The sequence below is a fragment of the Toxorhynchites rutilus genome, chromosome 3 (assembly GCF_029784135.1).
Source record: "Toxorhynchites rutilus septentrionalis strain SRP chromosome 3, ASM2978413v1, whole genome shotgun sequence".
NCBI lineage: Eukaryota > Metazoa > Arthropoda > Insecta > Diptera > Culicidae > Toxorhynchites > Toxorhynchites rutilus.
The window spans coordinates 304,477,302-304,500,447 of NC_073746.1; the positions used below are offsets into that span (position 1 = coordinate 304,477,302).

The 23,146-nt window shown below is 39.7% G+C and overlaps 4 protein-coding genes across 4 annotated transcripts in view; 1 reads left to right on the plus strand and 3 right to left on the minus strand.

Moving 5' to 3' along the window:
* Window positions 1–6,308: 6,308 nt before the first annotated feature.
* On the minus strand, window positions 6,309–7,333 carry LOC129775476 (uncharacterized). The gene is made up of 2 exons (XM_055780264.1): window positions 7,107–7,333; window positions 6,309–7,039 (listed from the first exon to the last, which is right to left on the minus strand). The coding sequence occupies exons 1-2, from the start codon at window positions 7,272–7,274 to the stop codon at window positions 6,632–6,634; spliced, it is 576 nt and encodes a 191-aa protein (XP_055636239.1). The 5' UTR covers window positions 7,275–7,333; the 3' UTR covers window positions 6,309–6,631.
* A 7,427-nt stretch (window positions 7,334–14,760) lies between these two features.
* LOC129777237 (uncharacterized) lies at window positions 14,761–16,498 on the minus strand. The gene is made up of 4 exons (XM_055783398.1): window positions 16,157–16,498; window positions 16,006–16,092; window positions 15,290–15,943; window positions 14,761–15,225 (listed from the first exon to the last, which is right to left on the minus strand). The coding sequence occupies exons 1-4, from the start codon at window positions 16,185–16,187 to the stop codon at window positions 15,026–15,028; spliced, it is 972 nt and encodes a 323-aa protein (XP_055639373.1). The 5' UTR covers window positions 16,188–16,498; the 3' UTR covers window positions 14,761–15,025.
* Window positions 16,499–19,957: 3,459 nt separating this feature from the next.
* On the minus strand, window positions 19,958–21,332 carry LOC129776979 (uncharacterized). The gene is made up of 4 exons (XM_055782982.1): window positions 21,127–21,332; window positions 20,505–20,929; window positions 20,295–20,448; window positions 19,958–20,231 (listed from the first exon to the last, which is right to left on the minus strand). The coding sequence occupies exons 1-4, from the start codon at window positions 21,263–21,265 to the stop codon at window positions 20,122–20,124; spliced, it is 828 nt and encodes a 275-aa protein (XP_055638957.1). The 5' UTR covers window positions 21,266–21,332; the 3' UTR covers window positions 19,958–20,121.
* Window positions 21,333–21,434: 102 nt separating this feature from the next.
* Window positions 21,435–23,146, plus strand: part of LOC129776974 (U5 small nuclear ribonucleoprotein 200 kDa helicase) — a 32,554-nt gene continuing 30,842 nt past the window's right edge. The window contains exons 1-3 of the mRNA XM_055782966.1: window positions 21,435–21,601; window positions 21,721–21,884; window positions 21,946–22,471. Of these exons, the coding sequence (XP_055638941.1) occupies window positions 21,557–21,601; window positions 21,721–21,884; window positions 21,946–22,471 (735 nt within the window). The 5' untranslated portion in view covers window positions 21,435–21,556. The remainder of the gene's footprint in view (window positions 21,602–21,720; window positions 21,885–21,945; window positions 22,472–23,146) is intronic.

Sequence of the window (23,146 nt, forward strand, 5' to 3'; positions counted from 1 at the left end):
GAATTCGCTAATAGAAAAGTACCTGCCCAAGAAATGTCTGACTAAACACCGACCATTTGGTAATGTTTTTTAGAATGAAGCAAGAGAACGAGCTTGTAGATTATATTCTCTTTATGGAACAAAGGATCTACTGTGTTACGACGAGAGAAATCCGGAAGCTGGTGTATGATTTGGACGAAAGAAATTTTATTTCTCATCCTTCAATAGCCTAAAGTAATTACCCGGAATAGATTGGTTGGTTGGTTTTTGAAAGCGCCACCCACAATTCTCACTTCGGACACCAGAAGCAACCTCCGCTGTCAGGGAATAAGAATTTAATTGCGTCGGGAAATTCTACGATTTACTGGAGGAAGTACAACAGAAATACAACATTCCTCCAGTGAGGCAATTCAACAGGTGCAGACCAAAAATTCAAAAATAATAGCAATGCGGGGAAAAACCAAGGGGGCGCTATAATATCAGCCGAGCGCGGGGTGCTGAGCACGGCCTGCATGTATATGTCGGCAGTGGAGCATTCTGTTCCACAGGGTGTCGACTACCTGAAAAAACCTTTAAAATCAGGGGATGTTGGGGTATTCAAACAATATCAGGGAATTTTGTTAACAATCTGGAAAAAAAAATTCGTTAATTAGAATTTTGATTATTGAAGTGATTAGAAGGTTAATGATACAAAAAAAAATGTATTTGACTAGTTTGACTCTGTGGTTTTTTAAGCATATTTTGCTTTTGCCTGTAGGTGAGCTTGGTTCTTCTGAAAGGTAAACAGCGCACCTGTCGTTAAACTTCAACCAATTCCCTTCCATTTTTCTTCTTCGAAAACTATCGATAAATTCTTCCTCTCTTGAATTTGAGTAGAGCTTCGGGTTGCATATTTTACACGGATTACAGGATGGATGGATTAAAAAAAACTGAAAAAACAAAAAAAAATTACGACAGACAAATCCTGAAATTTTGTCTGGGATGCGAAGCACTGGTTTTGAAACTTCTGAAGCGGTGATGTATCCTGCCACGGAAGCCGTTTCCTCTCTTGATCTTTTCTTCGTTAATTTCGGTCACAAATTGGCTGGGAAACGATTTAAGAAGCTTTTGACTTCTGACTATTTTGATATTTAACGGATTTTAGACCTATTAGTGAATCTCCTGCATACTCAGCCCTGAAACAATTTTTCTAACAACAAATGCAACAAATTTGCTCTCTATAATCCAAAAAATGGACGACAGGAGCATTTTGGCAAAGGATAGTTTTACGGAACTTTTGCCCAATAATGGTCTTCTGCTTCTCGTACGGAAACCCCTGACGCTGAGAGGGTCTTTCCTTGAACACCGAATGTTTTCATGAAAACATGCGTGAGGAAACGGTCGTGCTATGCGACAAGTTTATGATGCTATGCTTCACTTTGGAAGGATAGCATAAATAAAAATGTTGAGCTTTTTCATTCGACGAGTTTGAAATAACAATAGTTTTTGCCTCAAATGAACCAAGGTAATCTAACGGCTACGAGAAGCAGAAGCGGAATTTCTCGAGAAGATACGAATTAAATTTTGGAAAACGTCGAAAATTTACAAAAAAAATTGTTTTGTTGACACCGTAACAGTTCCGTGAAATTATCCGCGTCAAAATGACTCGTTCTGTACTAGTGTTCGAGGACCCTTCAATATAACTTTGAACTGTTCAAATTTGATTTATCAATTCAAATTTCTTATTATTTACGACACTTAACAGTCGCCGTTTAATTCAATCAAAAATCACAAACAATTCATTTACTTTAAGATACCGACATACGTTCATAAATTTCATTGTTTCTGTAAATTAAATACTTTAAGAACTACAACTACAGAACTAGTAGAAAATTTGTCTACATCTTTAATTTTACTGGAAAATCAGGGAATTGTTTTTCGGATTTTAAGTCGACACCCTGTTCCACTTTTTCTTCTTTTTTTCCGGGAACTAGGCTAACAGATAAACTGCAGAATAGTGCTCCATCTGGAACCTTATTTTCATGCAATTCCAGCGGCTGAATGACGGCTACGGAGGAACACATTTGGTTCAGTAACTCATTTACCACGTGAACCCAACGGCGGACAATTCTGTGCTCTTCATTCTTGACGGACATTGTAGTCATACCAAGAATTCGTTAACAAAGCTAGAAATTGTCACGTTGAAGTTTTAAGATTACCCACGCATTGCTCCCACATGCTTCAGCCACTTGATGTGAGCTTTAGAGGACCATTTAAAACTTACTTTTGTCAGGCTATTGAAAATGATTTCAAAGCCATACTTGGAGAGGTAGTTACTTCGAAAGAAGTGAGAGCACTGTTGGGAAAATATATGTCCGTGCTGCAATTATGAAATAGCAGTGACCGGATTTCGCAAAATTGGAATCGCTCCATTCAGTCGGCACGTGTTTAACGAAGTCGATTTCGCAACGGCGGACGTAACGAATATTCTTCATCAATCCACCCCTCCGGAGATAGAGATCTTGACGCCGTTTGAAGTAACGAACACGTTATCTCTAAAATGCACTACTTTCAATAATACGGGGTCACAGAACTCCGCTCCAACCGAAATCACCGTCATGTCATCCCAGCAACACAAAGCTTCGAGCTATCTGGAACGAAGATGCCATCAATTACTCAACACTCAAGCACTTCTTCCGCGAACAATTCCGCTGAAATCAGTTGACAATGTAAACGGTTCACAAACCTTAACTCACCCGGTTCCAATTTCCTTCGACAACGAACAGTGGTTTCAAAATATCACCGATTATGATCCGGCCGTTACCACAATCAAATCGCAGGATGGCTGCATCAACCAGAGAAGCAGAAAAATCGGCTATCCTCACATCGAGCCGACATAAAAATGCCCTTGAGGTGTTGCAGGCCAACAAGGACATCCAACAGAACAAAAAAATCAAGCGTACATCTAAAGGTAGGTTTAGAGTTCCTGTGAACGTGAACGCGGACAAACTCTTTTTTGTTAATAATTCATCAGTCCATATATAAAATGCGAGGAAAACATCTTGAAACGATAGGAAGAAATGGACGATTCTTTGGTCAGATGAAAAAACTTCGTGGGTCACTGGATCGTCTGAATGCCAACGGTCCTTCAAACGTTTCCCCTCTCCGATTCGTTGCTGACTCACTACGATCTAGATAAAGAAATCATCGTTGCAGGCGATGCCTCCAAGAACGGTCTGGGTGCAGTGATTGTGCATCGGTTCCCGAATGGCACAGTCGAGGCCATCGCACACGCTTCAAGGTCGCTGACTCAACAGAACAGAACTACGGACAAATCAAGAAGAAAGCTCTGGTGTTTATTTTTGCTGTTACCCGTTTTCACAAAATGGTCTTCGGACGCAGATTCACTCTTCAAACCGACCACAAGCCGTTGCTGAAAATATTTAGAAGCAAGAAGGGTATTCCAGTTTACACAGCCCCCCTTATTCTACGCGGCGAGTGACGTGGGATAGCAAAGTTCCTCTCTTCATTGTGGAAGCTACATTACTTTTCAACTTCTTTTTGATACCCGAGTCGATAACATATGAGGACACGACTTCAAATCTAACCTAGTGACCAACTATTGTCACGCCAGTCGCCTACGGAAATGCAGTGACTTGAGCCATCTCACCTCATTCGCCGCGCGGAATAAATGGGACCAAATCGCCTCCAACGCTGGGAAATCACGCTGCTGCTCTACAATTTTGATTTCCAGTTTTGGTAACGCTGATCTGCTGTCACGCCTGATGAGTTCCAACAGCAGACCAGACGAAGACTACGTCATCGCTGCTGTGCAAATAAAATGTCAAAGCGATCCTCGATGACTCCATCTTTGCTTTGCCGGTCACATCTGAAATGATAGTCAAGGAGACAAGCCGCGATCTAGCCCTACAAGAGGTAATGCAGCACATCAACCAAGGCAAACTGCAGCCCAACTACAGGATCCAGCCATTCGTCAGTTCTTCGCCAGACGAGACAGCCTGCAGTTCAAGATTGCATGATGTTTGGTGTTCGAGTTGTCATTCCAGCACGTTCCCAGAAGCGCATCATCCGTGATCGCATGAAGGCGTTAGCTAGAAGCTTCGTGTACTGGCCAAATATAGACGACGACGTAGAAACATGTGCTTGACATTACAAAAGCCGCCAAACCCCCGCGAAAATCGATCTGGAATCCTGGCCGATTCCGTTGAAGCCCTGGGATCGCATTCACATCGACTACGCTGGCCCCGTGGATGGTTGCTATTATCTGGTTATCGTCGATGCCTACTCTTAAATTTTCCGACAAAGGCAGCAACACTGGATATTCTTGAATAAACTTTCGCAAGATATGGAAATCCACGAATCCTGGTGTCAGACAATGGTTCCCAGTACAACGTTGTTTTGGATACTGGACGTCTCATTTGCTCGCACACATATCAGCTAAAGCAACGCCATGATGATTGTGAAAGCTCTCCAATTTCACCCGACCTGCCACTATCCATGCTGCTAGATGAGTTGAACCTCCAACCGAAGAGGGCCACTGTTCCTGATGTTCCAGATGAACCAGCTGCCTCTGTAGTTGAGGCAGCTCTCCTAATCGTACCTGAAGGTGAACCAGATGACGATTTTCAAGATGCAGAATCAGCCAGTAGTCGTTCCCAGTCTCCTGCCCAGCCAGACCGTCCAGTCCGGAATAGTAGGATCCAAAATCGGCTGAATACCTACGATCTCTTTTAAAAAGGGGGATGTTATGATAGTCAAGTGAGCCTTGAACTACTGTCAAGGGTATGAAATAACAGATGTGAAAAAAATGATGAAAAGTTATTCTTATTAGTCGTCCACTACTCGGTGGACAGTAGCCAGATGGCATCCTACAATCGCTGCAATTTGTGTTGGAGTTTTTCCACAAAAAGCAAACAGATCACTTTCTCCTTTGCGTACATTCCGATACAGCGCATAGTGCGCAACTCCATTGTAGTTGTGCAATATTTACTACCACATCATTATATTTGATACAACATTGTATACACAATATACAAAAAAGGTAAAAAATACCCAAAAATTAATAAACAAAATTTTCGTAATAGGAGTACCGGTAAGTTTCTTCGTTTTTTTTTCAAATACAAATTTGACCGGTTTCGCTACATGCGGCCGAGCATTCGGTAGAGGTCCCCCGTAATAGTTTCATTCGGTTTTAGCAGCTCATAGTACACCACACCCAGCTGGTCCCACCAAATAGACAGCATAAGCTTCTGGTCGTGAATATTCCGCGGGGCCGTTGATGTAGATGCTTGGCCGGGGTATCCATACGTTGCTTTTCTGCCGTTGGAGCAGTTGTTCGCACGTGAAAAAATGGCGTTCGACGTCTCGTGGCTTCAATTCATACGACACCCAATGTCCTATCTTTCGGATCATTCCCATTGCTTTTAAACGATCGAATATGGTTTGCTGAGCTACTCCAAGTGTATCTGCAAGTTTTTGTTGTATTTGTGACGGATCCTGATCGAGTAAAGCCTCCAATTCTTCATCTTCAAACTTTTTTGGCGGTCAGGAACGTTCTTCGTCTTCCAAGTCAAAATTACCAATTCTAAGCCGTGCAAACCACGTTTGACACGTTCGCTAAGTTGGAACATGGTCACCATAAACTTCCACCAAAATGCGATGACTTTTTGCAGCTTTATTATTCATATTGAAGTAGCACTCTCCGCAAAAACTATGTTGTTTACACTTAAACTTTTTGACATATACTGAAAAAGACGCGCAATAACAGTAGCTTTCCAACGAATGTCTGGAAATTTGATTCACTGGAATAATAATCATGTTACGCCATTGTAGAACCGAAGAAAACTACCGGTACACCTAATATTTTTTATTGTAATTACTGTATTTCATGAATTCTTTCAATCACTTTGAGTATTAGGACTTCAACAGAGCGTCCGCAATGTGATTCAGTAAATTAATATGTCGTGGAAGTCCTTTTTGTGAAATCTAGTTCTTCTTGAATACGATGTGGCCTTTTAGATAAAAGTTTTTGCGGATGACACGCTTTTCTGATTTAGCGTTATATGCATTAGCCTCTAGCATATCTAGTTGAAGAATACAAACGAAAAATTAGACCCAACTGCGCCATCTGTCGGGCATGCCGGAAACTTTTTACCTTTTTACTTCACGACACACACACAACCGATTGCGTGCAACACTACGACATGCGCGACACGTCATGTGCTGATTGAAGTAATACCGAGTTCATACATATGGACGCATATATGAAACACATGTAACATCATGATTTTCAAAAAAAATAGAAATGATACACTTTATTAAAAGTTTCAGAACTGTTAAAATTATATTTATGTTAGATTATTATGAAGGAGAGCATGAATCATGTAATGATAAGAAAGTTTTGGATAATTTTTGAAACCAAAAAAAATGCTGGTCAATATCACCTCACATGTATATATTTCGCATTGAAGCTTGAGTATACAACACGACAGAACACAACCAAAAAATAAACAAGTATTCTTTTTACCGAGCTAAGAACAATTATGAAACCTTCAAAAATCAAACAGGCAACATCACACTTCCAGAAAAGTATATCAATGCTGAGAAATAAAACAAAATCACAACACAAGGGAAACGAGCGTTTCTACATTACTCACTCACTGTTAAACACGCAGTTCGAATAGCTATGATAAATTAAACAACACACATTACTCCAAAATATCACATCCGAGGTCATAGCGAGTACCTGCAGAAGCAGGCACTTCCAAAAACCATTGCGCTGTCCCCCCAAAATCCGCACGCAGTCTATCACGTCGATCATGAGGAACAGGGGTGCGAGTGCCACCACCCCAAGCATTGGCTCGTAATCTTCAGTCACCAGTTCGAGCAAACTTCGTGTCAGAGCTTGAACGGAAAAGAGCGCACGTCCAAGCTGGAGATAGTGCTTTGGAAGTCGAATGGTTCGTTGGCAACAACCACGTAGCCATGGTGGAAATACCCAACTGTCATTGGTTCTATCTGGATTCAGCAGTTCTCGTATGAATCGATGGGAGGCAATTACCTGCGTTCGGGTGATCGTTTTAATATTTCTTAATATCAACTTCCGGATACTGTTTTACAAAACTCACCAAACAAACTGTCAGATATAAAGCTGGGAAAATGTGTGAGTATTCATGAAACAGACGGTTGGAGCATATGTTTGTTAGAACGGGACGACCCCACAGTAAAAATCGTAAAACGGGGGAGAAAAACGAATTTGGATACTTGCACCATTTGGGTTCGAAAGGATGTTTCATTTTTTTTCCTCAATGGCAAGAATTTGGACGAATATGCTTAAAAAAACTTGTACGCCTACTGTGTTGCAAGGAGAATAGACGCTGTTTTTTAAATTTGTTTATTTTTACAGTCTCAGAAATATAAGTTTAAAGGAGCCATCTCTTAACTATATATTTACTAGTACAGGCAACCCTTTTTTTGGGCGTGGGATAGGGACCGCACAAATAAAATCGTGCAAAACTTCACTAGTAGCTTTAAAAAATCGTGTTCGGTACACATTTTGAAAAAAACTTTTTTTGTGCGGTAGATAGGGACCGCATAAAAAAAGTTTCCCCCAAGAAAATAACTCAAATTCACGCCGTTCACCGTTCAATTTCCTTTTATTTCCATGCTTTGCGATGGGACACTTTGCCTTTTCGGTTGTGGGTGTCTGTTCTGTGATTTTAGTTGCATGTCGAAGCGTGTTGCTGTTAGAAATCATGTCATGCAAAAACTTAGAAAAACTTAGAGCATTTGATGGGAGGAGGTGAATTATTTTAGAAGTGGATAATTGAGACACAAATATGCTTTTTTCGCACTTAGATGTATATAAACCATCGAAAAAAAACTAAATGGACGATAACTTCGTCAAATGTGCTTCTTTTCATATACCGCACAAAAAAAATTGAACAAAAAATCGCACAAGAACAGAATACCGCACAAAAAAAAATCGCACAAAAAAATTCGCACAAAAAAAACCGCACAAAACCAGGTTTTACTGTATGTATAAATATTTTTCCTTAATTCAAAGGTTAATGGAGTAGAGAACCGATTACTCGCGATCGACTGGAGTTCAGAAGGATGATTGGGAACATTTAATCAAGGTCTAACCGAATCAACACATCTCTCATCGGCACGTTGGGCTGTCTTCGTCGAGCACGGAGGGAGTTTTCTAAATTCGATCTGGCGACAAGATATACCTCGCATAACCAGACAGCGTGGTCGATGTCGTGATAACCTTGGCTACAAACGCAGAGATTGTTGTTGGCAAGATTGGAACGAAAGATTAGCACATCCAACGAACAGTGATTGGACATGAATCGAGAGAAGGTGTAAATAGAGCCCCCACTCAAGTCCAGACTTTTGATCCACGGTTTGAGGCTAACCTTAGAGTTAATTGCGTGGAGCTACCGGTCCAATAACTCTTGGTGCCATTTGCATTGCCAGTTATCGATGATTAACGGACTAAAGAATAAAATTCATTGAAGGCGATTGATTATTATCTCCTTCAATCGCACCCACCTCTACTAATGAGTCTGCCCTCTTCAGTGTTACCATAAAAAAATGTGTACTTTTGAACTATAAAAAATCTTTTCATCTTAGTTCTTTTTCAGAAAATCTGTATTAAATTTATAAGTCTTATTCTCGACCATCATCATATTCTAGCTTTATCATCAATGTTTCCATGTCGCGCCATATATACTGAAGTAAAAATACAATGCTACATTGAAATATAATGGAAGTTTAAACAGTGTACAAGTTGTACAATAAGATCGAATACACTTTCAAAATCTGTTAGAAAAATTAAAATACAAAATATTATTTTGTGCATCAATTTTTATTGAGACCATGTTTATTGAGAACCCTTACGACATATTAGCCGGAAGAAGAAGGTCTTATAGTACGCGTCGTTAATTTTCAGGTTTTTTTTCGATAAACACCAGTGGGAACTTCCCACACCTGGTGTAGAGACATATATGTAATAGCAAGCAGTGAGATGTAATATTGCTTAGATATGGATGAACAAATATGAAAAGATGATTTCTTCTCGGACTATAATGGTGAACGGTTGTTTCCATTTCACTGTTATTCTTCGAATATCTGGAACTAAAATATGCCTGATAAGGGTTCCTACAATCTGGCGGTAAAAGCAGAAGGTAATTATAGTATATTCTCTTTTTACACAGTGAATCCGTTTTTTCATTGAATTCAAAATTTGGTAGCGACTGGATTTTGAATCCATTCTATGGAGTTTCTACCTTGAAGGTAGCGATGGGATCTCGGATCCTTGATTTGAATGAGAATGAAGATTCTATCTTGATGGTAGAGGAGAGATTTTGTATTTACCTGCTGTTAGCGAAATTCAGGTTAATATAAGATGATCAATTAATGTACAAAATGAATTCTCAATTCCTTAACTTTAATCCAATTTCATTTTAATTTAATTTAGAATTGAAGAAGTTGTTGGCAGCGAGATTCGACTTGTTTGAGTGGTAACCATGTGCTCCCGTTCTGATCGGGGGAATTTTTCGTCAAAGAAATTCCCTTCGACTTTCTCTGTGGTCACGCGTATTCTAGAGCTTGCCACTCAGAATGCATTCAAGGTGTGTTATTTGGCATAGAAATCTCAACTAAGTACTAATAAAAATGACGCAAGTAACACTACGTTGAGACGGCGAAGTTCCTCTAGGAACGTTAGTACCATTTAAGAAGAAGAAGAAGAAGAAGTGGTAACCATTTTTGCGACAGTTTATTCATTTGAATCCATTTGATAAATCGAATTATAAAGGGAGATGAAATTTTAGTTTTCGTAAATCATTCTAATATTACAGATGGAAATTGAAACGCATGCTATACCATTGTTTTACTGTGAACAAATCTAGAATACTAGGTTAGCAGAATTGTGGAAATGCACGCTTTGAGGTTCATAATCTCTCTGTCTTGGTGGTTCACAGTTGCACGATTTTTTGGTAACCTACCGGATAGGGAAAAGTTTCCTATGGTTGGTATGATAGAATGCCTCAAGTTCCAGTACATATGTTAGATGATCAGAAAACCAGGCACATTAATCGGTAGCAGAAGGAAAAAGGAAAAATACGTAGGCAACTACAATGCTTCAAGCATTATACATTATGTGCTACATTATTCAATCTATATAAATAAAAATATAAGGCAAAATCTGTTGGTAAGCGGAAAACCCGAAGAAGGGATGGTCCGATTTTAGCCTTCTTTATTTTGTTGTATTCGTCTCTTACCGTAGATGAATATAGTGGAGAGAAAAACCGGAAAAATTTCGGAAACTCTGAAGGAAGGTCGGAAAATTCGGAAAATTAAATTCCCACATGTTCGAAAATTACATCATAATAAGCGTTGTTAGTCCATTCGATGTTTGTGCTATCGAAATTGATCTTTGATCGTAAGTGGAAATGGATTTTCAGGCGAAATAACGCATTTCCATATCTCATATCTATAAATAAAAATGGAAGGCCAAATGTGTTGATAAGCGCAAAACCCGAGGAAGGAATGGTTCAATTTGAGTCATCTATATTTCGTTGTATTCGTCTCTTCCCGTAGATCAATATAGCGGAGAGAAAAATCGGAAAATTGAATTCCCATATGTTCTACAATTAGCTAAGCGTTGTTAGTCCATTTGATGTTGGCGCTAACGAAATTGATTTTTGTTCGAAAATGGAAAAGGATTTTCAGACGGAATAACGCATTCCTATATCTTCTATCTATATAAACAAAAATGGAAGGCCAAATGTGTTTGTAAGCGCAAAACCCGAGGAAGGAATGGTCCGAGTTGAACTGTATTTATTTTGTAATATTCTCTGTATCAAACATGTATTCCATGCAACGGAGAAACATGTTATTTCCAAATGCTTGAAGAATCTTGAACGAGAATTGTGTCTGAAAATAATTTTATATTATAAGGACGAATTTTTGTAGACGTACTAGACAATTTATAGTAAAAGGAAATTGTAAAGAGTCGAAGCGTAATCAATCAATGAAGAGTTCAGTGATTGGACTCACTAACGTTCACTTAGTAAGAAAACGTGGATGTTTGAAAGTATTCAAATAAAAAAATCTATTTTGGGCGGGACGAAGTTCGTCGGGTCAGCTAGGTTTCAATAAAAACAAGGAGGGATTGTAGAGACATATATGTAACAGCAAGCCGTGAGACGTAATATTGCTTAGAAACGGATATACAGTGACTCAAATCCGTAATCGTACTCCACCATGCAGATCTCTTTTCCCTTCTTTTGAAAGACGAAAACGAGCTCTCGGAAAATTCTATTTAGATAATATTATAGTGTCATATGGGAGCTAAGAGGTTTCCTATCTGTTTTCAGCAGTGTTTGGATTTCGATCAAAATCGAATGATACACAATGTGTCATGCAAGTAAACTCTCACGAACATATAACCAAATATGAGAGGATCATTCAGATACTTGTATGAATGTCAGTAATCACTTGTGTAATATTTAGTGATTAAACTGAGAGAGGAACGAAGACTGTTGATTGCATATCCGATCTGTATTAAACATCGCATACCATTTTCGAAGCCTGCATACAAGTTTGAACCGCATATATCGTCCCGCTCTACTATAGCGAAACCCACTGCACAGGCAAGTGCAAAGCAATAAATGATACAAGAAAAATTACGTCATCATTCGGTCACCATTTTCGGAGAGAAACAAATGGGGAAAGAGAGCGGTGTTGCTAGTAAAACTATGCGGTCTATATGAATATACACATTTCAAGGGATAGAGGCGTTAAAAATGGAAAATATAATCTGACTACCCTTCCCTTAGCCTCTATCGAGCTAAATAATCATATAGTTTGCACTCTCTGAGACTTAAAAATCAGGATCTGCTACATTAGCTGAATATGAATCTTTCGCTTTGCGTTGCCCGTATGATCCTGCTGTTTCATGATGCATGGAGAGGTCCGTATGCATATGTTAGAGACAAAGAAGAAAATAAGCTTTCTGCACCGAAAGCGTATATGATAGCTTTGCTTGCATGCTGGTGTGCAATGAAGTGCGAGCCGATGCAGAGTTTTCTCGTTCTCTTTTGTGTCGTGATTTGCAGCACATAACAACAATAGAATACCGCTGGGGGAAATGTTTCCTGAAAGATCATATTTGAACGACCCCCAGCGATATTCTATTGTTGTTATGTGTTATGTTGTTATGTATGAAAATTGACTCAAATTCATAATCGTACGCTGGTTGAAATCTCTACTCGATTACGAAGGCGTTGGCCTAACGTCAGCACTGCTCTGGTAGATGATTTATTTTTTAATTTTATTTAGAAGTTTGCACAAATTCATATCAAAGCAATAGATCGATATGACTTACAGATCCTGCTCTCATAGAAAGCCTCAATACTTTCTGGCGAGTCCAGCTCGTCATTGTTATTTTGTTCAGGAAAGTTTATGACGAGCTGGACTCGTCGTTTCCATTCAAGAAATTAAGAATGATGAGGCCAACGCTGCATATGGGATTCAAATGGTCGGTGGCTAATATCGGTATTTACATTTAGCCATTTTGTTCAAACAGAAGTTTGAAATCAGAAATGAACTATTACAGTTGAATCTGATTAGGAAAAGCATATCCAAACACTGAAACATTACCAGAATATTCCATTGGCAATCCACTTTCAAATCCATGCTGAACAACGTGGGGCAGAATCAAATCCTGCCGCTAAGAAAATTTGGGCTGCAGAAGGAGCTCTTGCGTTTCATATCCATGGCTTGCACTTTGGTAATATTGTGCATGTTTGATGATTCTGAAACCGCAAAAAATCTCCTTTACTCGTAAAAAGACAGTAGCCATCATATCCGGAATATCCAAGATTATGTGAAATAAATAAATTTGACGTGTTTTTATATATCTCAAAAATGACAATGGTTTGGTTATAATCGTAACCGTGGCAGGTGTTCTGTTTTTTAACCCCGACCAGATGGTATCCTTACACAGAATACACAGAATGCGCACCAACACAACAATGAAAAATTGTATTCGAGCCAATTGGACACCCTGTATAGTTATAAACATATAATAAGGAATTAGGCTCCTTAAGGTGAAGGTGGAAGCTAGCCACAAATGGCTGCCACAATGGCGCTCATTTCTTTCATCTCCCTCCCTCACCCCTCGCCCGAAAATCAATAGTTTTGCGAAACAGTGTGAAGAAAATGATCGTTTTCGCACACTCCCCATCAAGTAATATCAACCAAACTCTAATCGATTACTCACAAGATATTAAATTTTCATCTGCTTTCGCACCGTATAGTGAAGAACGTCGGAAAACTCGAGCAAGTGCTCTGAAAGTTAAATTTTCGTTTTTCAATCTTCGGCAATGTTTTTGTTTGTATTGGAGAAAGCATCGTTATTTTTTCGACACTGATGTCAGACAAAATCATCGAAACAGCTATAAAAACCACTCAATAAAATGTTATTCCGGAGTCATAGCGTCCCATGTCATGAAAATCAATAGAATAAAATTGTGTTGATATCAATACAATTATTATTTTTACGTTTAATGGGTCTTTAATGTAAGTTTTAGCAACTTTAACATTGGGTAAGAAAATTGTATTGCAGAGCTCGGAACACTGCCACGGCTGCCTATGCTTTCAAAAACAGTAAACGGAAAAGTATTAAATTCAATCTAAATGCCTCGGCCAACGAAGAGAAGGGTTAAGGCTTTCCAACGTGAATATGTGAAAACAATACGATCAACGAAGGAAAATATTAAGGAATTATCAACATCGAGTTACTATGCGGAAGAACTTGTTAATACCAAAAGTGCCCCAATTCGCATGTGTTATAAATTTGCTCATGTTACGCTCGCGTATAATCAGAATCATATGCAAATGCACCTTCTATATATATTTATATTTGCAATTGTTCATCGGAACATATCGTTCATACATTTTACTTTAGTATTGAATTGTTATTTGTTTTTTTTTCAAATGTATTCAAAGACTCGTGTCAATGAAGCGCCACACAGTCTGATAAGTGAATTGATCTATTTACGTGTGCTTTGCTCTTCTCTCACAAACACTTTTACCCCATTTTTACACGAGGGTTTAAGGTGAAGGTGGAAGCTAGCCATTGTAGTAGTATAGGTAAACCCTCGTGTTAAAATGGGGTAATAATGTTTGTGAGAGAAGAGCAAAGCACTCGTAAATAGATCAATTCACTTATCAGACTGTGTGGCGCTTCATTGACACGAGTCTTTGAATACATTTGAAAAAAAAAACAAATAACAATTCAATACTAAAGTAAAATGTATGAACGATATGTTCCGATGAACAATTGCAAATATAAATATATATAGAAGGTGCATTTGCACCAGCGGGAAAGACCTTGAAGCCACGATCGGAAAATTCACATTTATTGACAATCAAAGTGCTTGATGTGTTCATGCTACTATTTCCTTCCACCTGTCAAAATTTACGTTAGTTACATACGGTTCATTAATAAAAGAGGATGACATTTAAAAAAAATCAAGTTGAGCCGTACTTTTTGAGATAATGGGATGGTCCAAATCACCCCGTGTTACCCTACATCCGGTTACTCAAAGCTTACGTCGCGGAATGAATATGCGCTTATATTATTTATCATTTATTTTTGTTCATCATATGTCAAATTTGTTAGTACTTTGATTGAGTTGATCACACTTGGATACAAAGTTCTTCTTTAAAAAACACCTCCTCGTGAGTGTGCCTTCAGTTTTATGGTTTGTTTCAAACATATTTTTATTCTCCGTTTTGATTAGTAATTGGGGGGAAGATACACAACAAAACCAACAAATCACGGAGAGCTACTCTCTAGAGGGGGGAAGTGCAGTAGTGTAAACCGTTTCTGCTCCCGGTGACTATATTGTATAAGGTCGCGAACAACGGCATTCAAGGAACAAAACAAACAATTAAAAGCTCCGGTATGAGTGGAAACCTATCGCTGCGGGTGGGTGCGCTGCTTATTGCATCTGCCAGTAGGGGGGAACTACGACAGAAAGAGTTGCCCATCGCTTACGACGGTTGCGGTCGTAGTTGCGCCACTGGCTGTCGTTAGTGTCAACGTTTGGTGCTGCTGGGTGAATTTTTTCGTCTTCGCTTTAGCGTATCGCCGGTGGGACTTTTCGATGGCTTCCTTCATCTCTGCCACGTACTCGTCGTATTTCAGTTTATCCTTGAACCAGGCCACTATGGATATAGAAACAAGAATTTAAAAAACTACGCTCAGAATGTTGTACAGATTTTATCGTACCGTACAGAGAATCGCTAAAAATCACAAGCGAAGATAATTTGAACTTTTTCCCGCCGTCCCAACTGACCGCGTCGAGTACCTCGTCGCTGACTATCATGCTGAGAGCATTCATTACTATGTTCTCATCGCATTCCAACTTAATTTTGGTGAGATGCTCGAATAGTTTGTTGTACAAACTCTCGTCGCTACATATCCCCTTGTTCAGTTCGATCAGTTCTTTCAGTGTCCGCATGGGAAACTTGAATGTGGATTCTACATTGATGCAGGTAGGATCTGCCGCTATCAAGCCAAGACTTGCCGCTGTTGTCGGTACCACTGTGGTAGTGCTGGCCGCTTCCTGCTTTAGCGCCGCTAAACGATTGAAACTCTGCTCAGCCACCACCTTCAGCAAGTCCTCGATGTTTGTCAGCTTTTTCAGTATCAGTTTGATATCGTCGGATTGAGATGCAGCTGGTTGTTGAACTGCCGAACTGGACGCTCCGATAGGAACACTTCCCGCCATTATAGTGCCAATAGCTCCCAGAGTACCGCTACTATTACTGGACGAAGTGCTCGCCCCAACACACGTCGAGGAAGGTTCAGCTGAACGAATCCTTTTCAACTCTTCTGAATCCATGCTGTGTTCATCATCATAGTCATGATCACCAGAATTTGCTTCAAATATACAAAATTATTGAACACAAACCTTCGCAATCCTAATGCTTTCATCAACTTACAAGGCTTTTCATCGTGTTTGTCCTTATCCCGAAACTTCTTAATAATAATGTGAATATCGTCCGAAATGGGAATCCTCTTCTTTTTCGCTGGAAATAACACCGTGTAAATGTGAGAATATTACAGTACATCCCCTAAAGAACCAGAACTTACAGGTTGTAGCATAGTTATGGCAATTGTCCATTCCGCTGTCGTTTGTTAAATTCACTCCAAAACCGAGAGCAAATGTGAAAATATGTAAACAACAAATTGCCTTGGCGAAAAGTCAGATCCACTCACTTTCCGCACAGTTTGTGCTGCCCGGTAGGCCGTTTGTGGGTCTTGGATTTCCACTGTCCGTGCACACTAGCAAATTACGCTTGTGGGTACCATTTTGAAGGATAAATTATCAGAAAACCAAAACAGTTCAATGCAGCAAAACCAAGCAGAATATGCAGTTTGAAATTATTCGCTGGTTATTTGACAGATTGGATCATGTTTGGGAGGCCAGCCGTCTCCCGTCTCCGAAAAATAAAATCTGAAAAGGCCAAGTAAATTCGGGCCCAGTTTGGGTCAAGGCGCCTAGAAGTATATGCTAAGGTGGGCCAACTTGCTAAAACCACTCTTCAGCCATCTTGGAAGTCTGCTGTGCTTTGTTTGTAAACAAAACACAATACGCTAGTGCCGAAGCTCGCTCGTGATCAGTCTGTCTCTTTCACGCTACAAGCAAATAATTCCCCTTCTGCTTTATTCCGTACTGTTTTCATATACCGCTCCCCTAACCAACTTAGTGACGAAACGGCCTCACCTAGTACCATAGACCCGTCTTGGTTTGGGTAACAAGATTATTCAATCTAACGGTGCGTATACACTAGTGATATGACATATGCGACGCACATCAGCAGAAAATCAAACATAGAACTCATATTTCATTGCACAGTCCCGTCAGGTCCCGTATCCTAATTTATTCACTGTATGTGAGAGCAAAGCTTGCTTTTGCGAATCTATCTGGGAACAAATGAGGTATGTTTCCTGAGCCAAGATGATAAAGGACGTGTTGTAATGAGCTTAACAGCGGCCAGTAAGCAGGCACTGATTAATGCATCTCTATAATCGCGTTAATCTACCACACCATGATTTTTTCATGGCTGCTAAACATAAGAGCATCCCCACCGGTGAGTTGCTATAAATGCTGGTAATTTCACAACTTAAAGCGTTGCTATTTTGGATAGCTACCTATTTTCGCACCGGTTGTTGCTATCATGGTTGCCATTTTATTACTTTATTTTTCGCACCGGTGGTTATCAAAAATGCTTCGTCAAAAGAAAAGCAAAAATTACTATTTGATAAAGCAGCTTAAGCACAACCAACGCAGAACGGAAAGAATCAAAACAAAATTTTGACATTTGCTGCAAATAGCAACCTTGCGATGAAGTTGCTACTGCGTTGTCAAATTTATGAATTTATTTTTGAACTTTACATAAGCATCATTTGAAACGTAGTCGTAGTCAACACTTACATAAAATTATCTTTAAAAAAATAAATGGCAAGGATTGATAAATATTTTTTTATTATTGGGGGATGAATCTTTTTTTTGTGTTTTTACTATAAATTGAAAACCAAACGCCTAAAAATTCACTATTTATTACTAGGCTGACCAAACGTACCGTATTTTCGACCATTTTTCATTATCGATTTTTACCGTATTTTAAGTATAAACAAAAAAAAAGCAATACTGTCATGTTGTACTACTATTAGGCCTTGCTGAAAAAGATTATGTATCTACCACTAAAGTTTCTGTTAATTTTGACGATTTTATTAGAACTCTTCGACATAAAAAGGAAGCATTATTTTTGACTAGTGAGGCGCAAAGTGTTCTTAAAAAAATATGTGTCCAAGAAAAGACCCCATTGTTGATGCAGGGTAGCGGGATTATTTAGTTCGCTTGTTTTGCTATTTCGACTAGAAGACCGGTGCCTTTCCGTTCTGTTTGTCCCATTTATAATCATCATAATAGTTTGATCCTCTGAATATAACAGACCTTCTTCATCCACGTCTTTTATGAGAACAAGCGAAGATTCGTGATTGCGAAACAAAAAGGTTTCAGTAGATATTTTACATTCCCCGCTCAGAATCGGTCGTTTATGCCTAAAGCAATGCGAACATGGTTGATCCATGTGACTGCCACAGGAAGCACTATTCTAAGGGACAAGTATTGGAAAGTAAAAAAGTTGAAAAACTCCTGAACATGTAAGAGTAAAAGTTTCAAAAAATTTGTATGGAGCAAAACCGTTGTGTGTGTGACATCATCATTAGGAGAGACTACAAACTGCTTGCTAGTTGGAGCGAGATTGAGTATTAGAAATCTATAATTGTTTATTTATACCCAATAAGCTAAATGCTCGCGTGGTCGAGTGGTTAGCGTTCCACGATGCCATGTACCCGTTCTGGTCTGGGGATTTTTTGTCAAAGAATTTTTTTCCGGCTTGCACTGTGCCTACGCGTATTCTAGAGCATGCCATTCCAGAATACATTCAAGGTGTGTTATCCGGCATAGAAATCTCAACTAAGTACTACTAATCAAAATGACGCGAGTAATACCTACGCTGAGAAGGCTAAAGTTCCACTGGAAACGATACTGTCGACCAAGAAGAAGCTATAAACGGGCGGGGCTAACTTGAAATACAGTGTCCGTACGAATAAGCGCTGCACTTGAATTTCGAGCGAGCGATTTACGTACGCCTTATTCGCAGTGGTACATAAATATTATACCTAACGACTCCATTCGTTACTCGGATAGAAAACACAGGTAGGTAAGCATAGAAATGCGCAGAACAAACGTATGGTAAAATGGACTTGCTTTCAATTTTTGTTTTTTTATATCCCTTTTTTTTAGGCTCATTAGCATTTTAGCTGTAAAAGAGCCGAATTTTAATCGTGTTCATGTCATATGTTTATCATATCTATAAATAGCAATTAATTGCCATTTTTCGGCGTTAGAGTATTTCCTTCTATACCATTGCATATGTTACACATTTACACAGTAGTCATTTAGGCGTAAGAGTTTTCCTTCTGTTCTTCCATTATCCAGTTAGACCGGACAGCGGAGACAGTTGATTGATCATTGTTGTTGAGTTATTTATAGAACAGCAGCCCGATGTGTTTTGCAGAGCAGACCAGTTGTATGGATGAATCGATCTTATTTCGACCGTGGATCGATCTCCATCGCTGATGATTGGTGCGTGGACGTAATTATTCTGTTATAACACCTAGATGGTCGATGAGGGCCCTGAGTTTTGAACTCACGATCGATAGCTTACTAAGCGAACGTGCAGCTATATGCTACGGAGACCCCCTCAATTTTTGTTAATTTAAACAATTTATAGATCAAAGATGTGTAATGTTAAAACATATCAAACAATTCTCAGATAATTTTCTAATCGATTGGTATGCATACCATCAGCTTCCATTGGCAGCTGAAATAGTTATCAACGTTAAAACTATTTCATGAAAACGTGATATGTTTTCTGATTTGGCTTCCTTACTGAAGGATGTAGTTTTGACGTAGGACTAGTTGATTCAGGTGAAATACAGGAGGCTAAGTTTATCGAAACTGTGGTAAAAACTGCGATGGAGTACATTTTAAATTGGAATGCTAGTCTAGGAGATACATAAAAGTATTATATTAAAGTCCATTCCGGAATTGCCAGAGATTCAAAGTGATATAAGTAAAAAAACATCCTGTTCATATATATTACAGAAATTATAAATAATAAGATAACAAAGTATAAACTGACCAGACGTCCCGCGTTACGCGGGACAGTACCGCATCAAAATGACACATGGTCCGGTCTGACTTAACACCGACAATATGAACTTTAGTCAAATAAAGCGTGAAGCAATCATGATATTCTATAGAAACCTGACTGTAAAACAACAATTAAAAACAAGACATTAGCAAAATATTTTCTCAACAATTTCTTTATTATATAATTCAGTAGCCCTTAAGTCCAATATAAGAAACAGATTCGTTGACCTAAAAATGAGTTTATCCAGACTTTCGGGATAGCAAATCGTAAGTGAAACATCTTTTTTTCAATTTCCCCCCAAACATTATAACGTTTTTATATTTCCAGTTTCTACTTTGCTCTGCTCCTTGTGGCTCGGTTACGATTTTGTATTTTGCAAGCAATTTTCCTCAGCTGATTGCGATAGTCATTTATGGTGGAGTAATCCGTTTTCCAAATATCTGAGAGAAAGACATCCAGAATAAATTTATGTCATTGAACAGATTCACAGGAGTTTCTCTTACCGTACAACAGTTGATTGAATATATAGAAGGACATCATGTTTATCTCCGCATCGTTGAATCCGAGTTCATTGATTAGATTTTCGGTCACAAAGTCTCGCAGAATAGGTTCCAGATTGCGACTGTGCTTTTGTACGGTGGCGGCCAAGAAGTTAACCTGTAGATTCGTTAAATAACATTAACTAATCAAACCAAAAATTGACTCTCACTCACAAACGAAACGAAAGACTCCTGGTCGCTCGTAATCGACTCTTCTAGTTCCCTTAAATCATCGATTCGATTGATTGGAAATTCGACCAGTTTCAATTCATCCTGCTCGATAAACTCCCCCATCAAATCGTTATCATCCGAGTCGATTTCCAACCTTATCTCGTCTACCATCTCATCCTGCACCATTGGTTCCTCCGGGGATTGCTCTTGGGCTATGGCCAGCGTAGTTGGCGTCGTGATGAACTGTCGATTGATGAGTCCGTTCATGTGGACCGCGCTGAGGCTGTCCGCTTGGGCGTTCATGTAAATGATGTTTTCCAGCTTCTTCTCAATCCCGTCCAAGCGGGAGATGATGGACTTCAGGGTGTCCGGGTCAAACTCCGTTTCATTGGGGTCGGCGAAGGTTTTGTGAATTTTTCGAATGACAGCTGAAGTGGGGAAATTATTGTTTATTAGAATATAAAAAATATACTATATCTCGTAAACAATTGATTGGCAAGGCAAAATTTTCAAGACTTAAAAAAACAAGGCAGCTTATCCCGCATCCGGGTAAAATATCATGTCTGTTTGTCTGTGAATTTGCGCGTTCTATGCACAACACAAGACCAGCTGAATACGCGCTTACATATATCGTCCTCATCCTCTTCGATATCAATTTCCTCAATTCCAGCATCGGTGCGGAACTTTTTCACCTCGATTCGAATGTCGTCCGATATGTTGAAGCTCCGGATTGTTGTGGAAATATTGGATTGCACCACACTCATCCTGGAAAATGCACCCAACTGCAACACCACCTATGCAAATCCGAACACGACGATCAAAACAAAAACAAATTTCGGCATGACAGTAGTGCTCGAAAGTTTCAAAAAGCACAAGGGCTTGGTAAACGATACCGCTCGTTGTCCTACCCCTCCTCATAAAGCAAGAAATTGTTCGAACTGTCAAGAGTGTTCATAACAAGCCGGATTGTGTGCAGCGTTTAGTCAACAGAGGAAAATATAAAACAAATTTCCATCGAAAATTCGCATGCGAACATATTGAAAATCGTTTAAATCATGGCTGATGCAGCGGCAAGACAGCTGCAGTACGAGTACAAAGCGGTAAGTTAGTTTTTCCTGCGAAATTTGTTCCTCAAATTGGTGCCCGCCTTGAGTGCGTTTTCTGGTTAGAAAACGTAAGCAAAACGTTTTGTTTGTTATGAAATTTGTTTCCCTTCCAGAACTCTAATCTTGTTCTGCAAGCCGATGTGCGTTTAATAGAGCGGCCACGGAGGGATGAAGCGACCGGTGAGGTTTTGACCTTGGTAGGTAAACTGGAAGGAACCAGGATGGGAGACAGGGCACAGAGGACGAAGCCGGAGAAAACCGAGGAGCGGAAGGCCAAGTGAGTCACAAATCTTCATCGCATGAATGTAATGTAAGTTAACTTTAAAACATTTTTACAGGCGGCAAAAGCGTGACGAGGCTCAGTACGATTTTAACAGTATGAAGGGAGCCACTTTGCTCTCAGAAGGAATCGATGAGATGGTCGGCATTGTGTACCGACCGAAGACGCAGGAAACGCGTCAAACTTATGAGGTACTACTGAGTTTCATCCAAGAAGCGATCGGTGATCAACCGCGGGATATTTTGTGTGGTGCGGCCGATGAGATCCTGGCCGTACTGAAGAACGACAAACTGAAAGATCGCGAGAGAAAACGAGAAATCGACGGGCTGCTGGGGTCAGTTACCGATGAACGATTCGCTTTGCTGGTTAACCTGGGCAAAAAAATTACCGACTTCGGGACGGGAGTGACCAATACCACGGGTTTGGCCGCGGAAGAGCAGATTGACGAGACCTACGGGATTAATGTCCAGTTTGAAGAGTCCGAGGAAGAGAGCGACGAGGACAAATATGGAGAGATTCGGGATGATGATGTGCAGGATGAGGGTGAAGAGGCGCGTGATGATGGAATGTTACATGCAGAGAACGTAAGTGGAAATTCAGGGTACAACTTTGCTTAGTTTAACACGTTCAGCGCTATGTGCATGAAATTTATGTAAAGTCAATGGATCGAATTAAATAATCTGCTATCAAGTACACAATTTGGGTTTCATAAGAGCAAAGGAACGAACGATTGTCTAGTTCTGATCTGCTTCAACTGACCTTTGCGATGTTAGAGGCGAATGAACTGAAAAGTTTAAACCCTCTTAAAGCCAAAAAGAAGAAGAAGATGACCTTTGCGCACGAGGAACTGCCTTCAGTATTCCTGGACATTGAGGGAGCTTTTGATTAGTTTCCATAGAAATTCTGTCAGACAATTTGCACCGATCACTTTCTGGAACAATAATTTGTACAATTTGTTCCTAGAAAAAAAAAGTATGAACATTAACACTTTGAGCCCCGCTTTGTTTTTGCTGCGCTTTCCATTAAGAGCGCTTCCACAATATGGTACTTCGGTACTTCGCGTACCTGCAGGCATGAAATAGACCCCATACGGGGTCCTTAGCTTTTTGTGCAGTAACCCCCATCCCTATATGCACGCGGTACCGACTGGGGTACGAGTAACCGTAGGGGAGATCGGGTAACCAATCCCGGTGGAATCTTGGTCGTAAGCTGACAGGCAAGGGGGAACAATGCAGGGGGATGCAGAAACGGGTGATTGA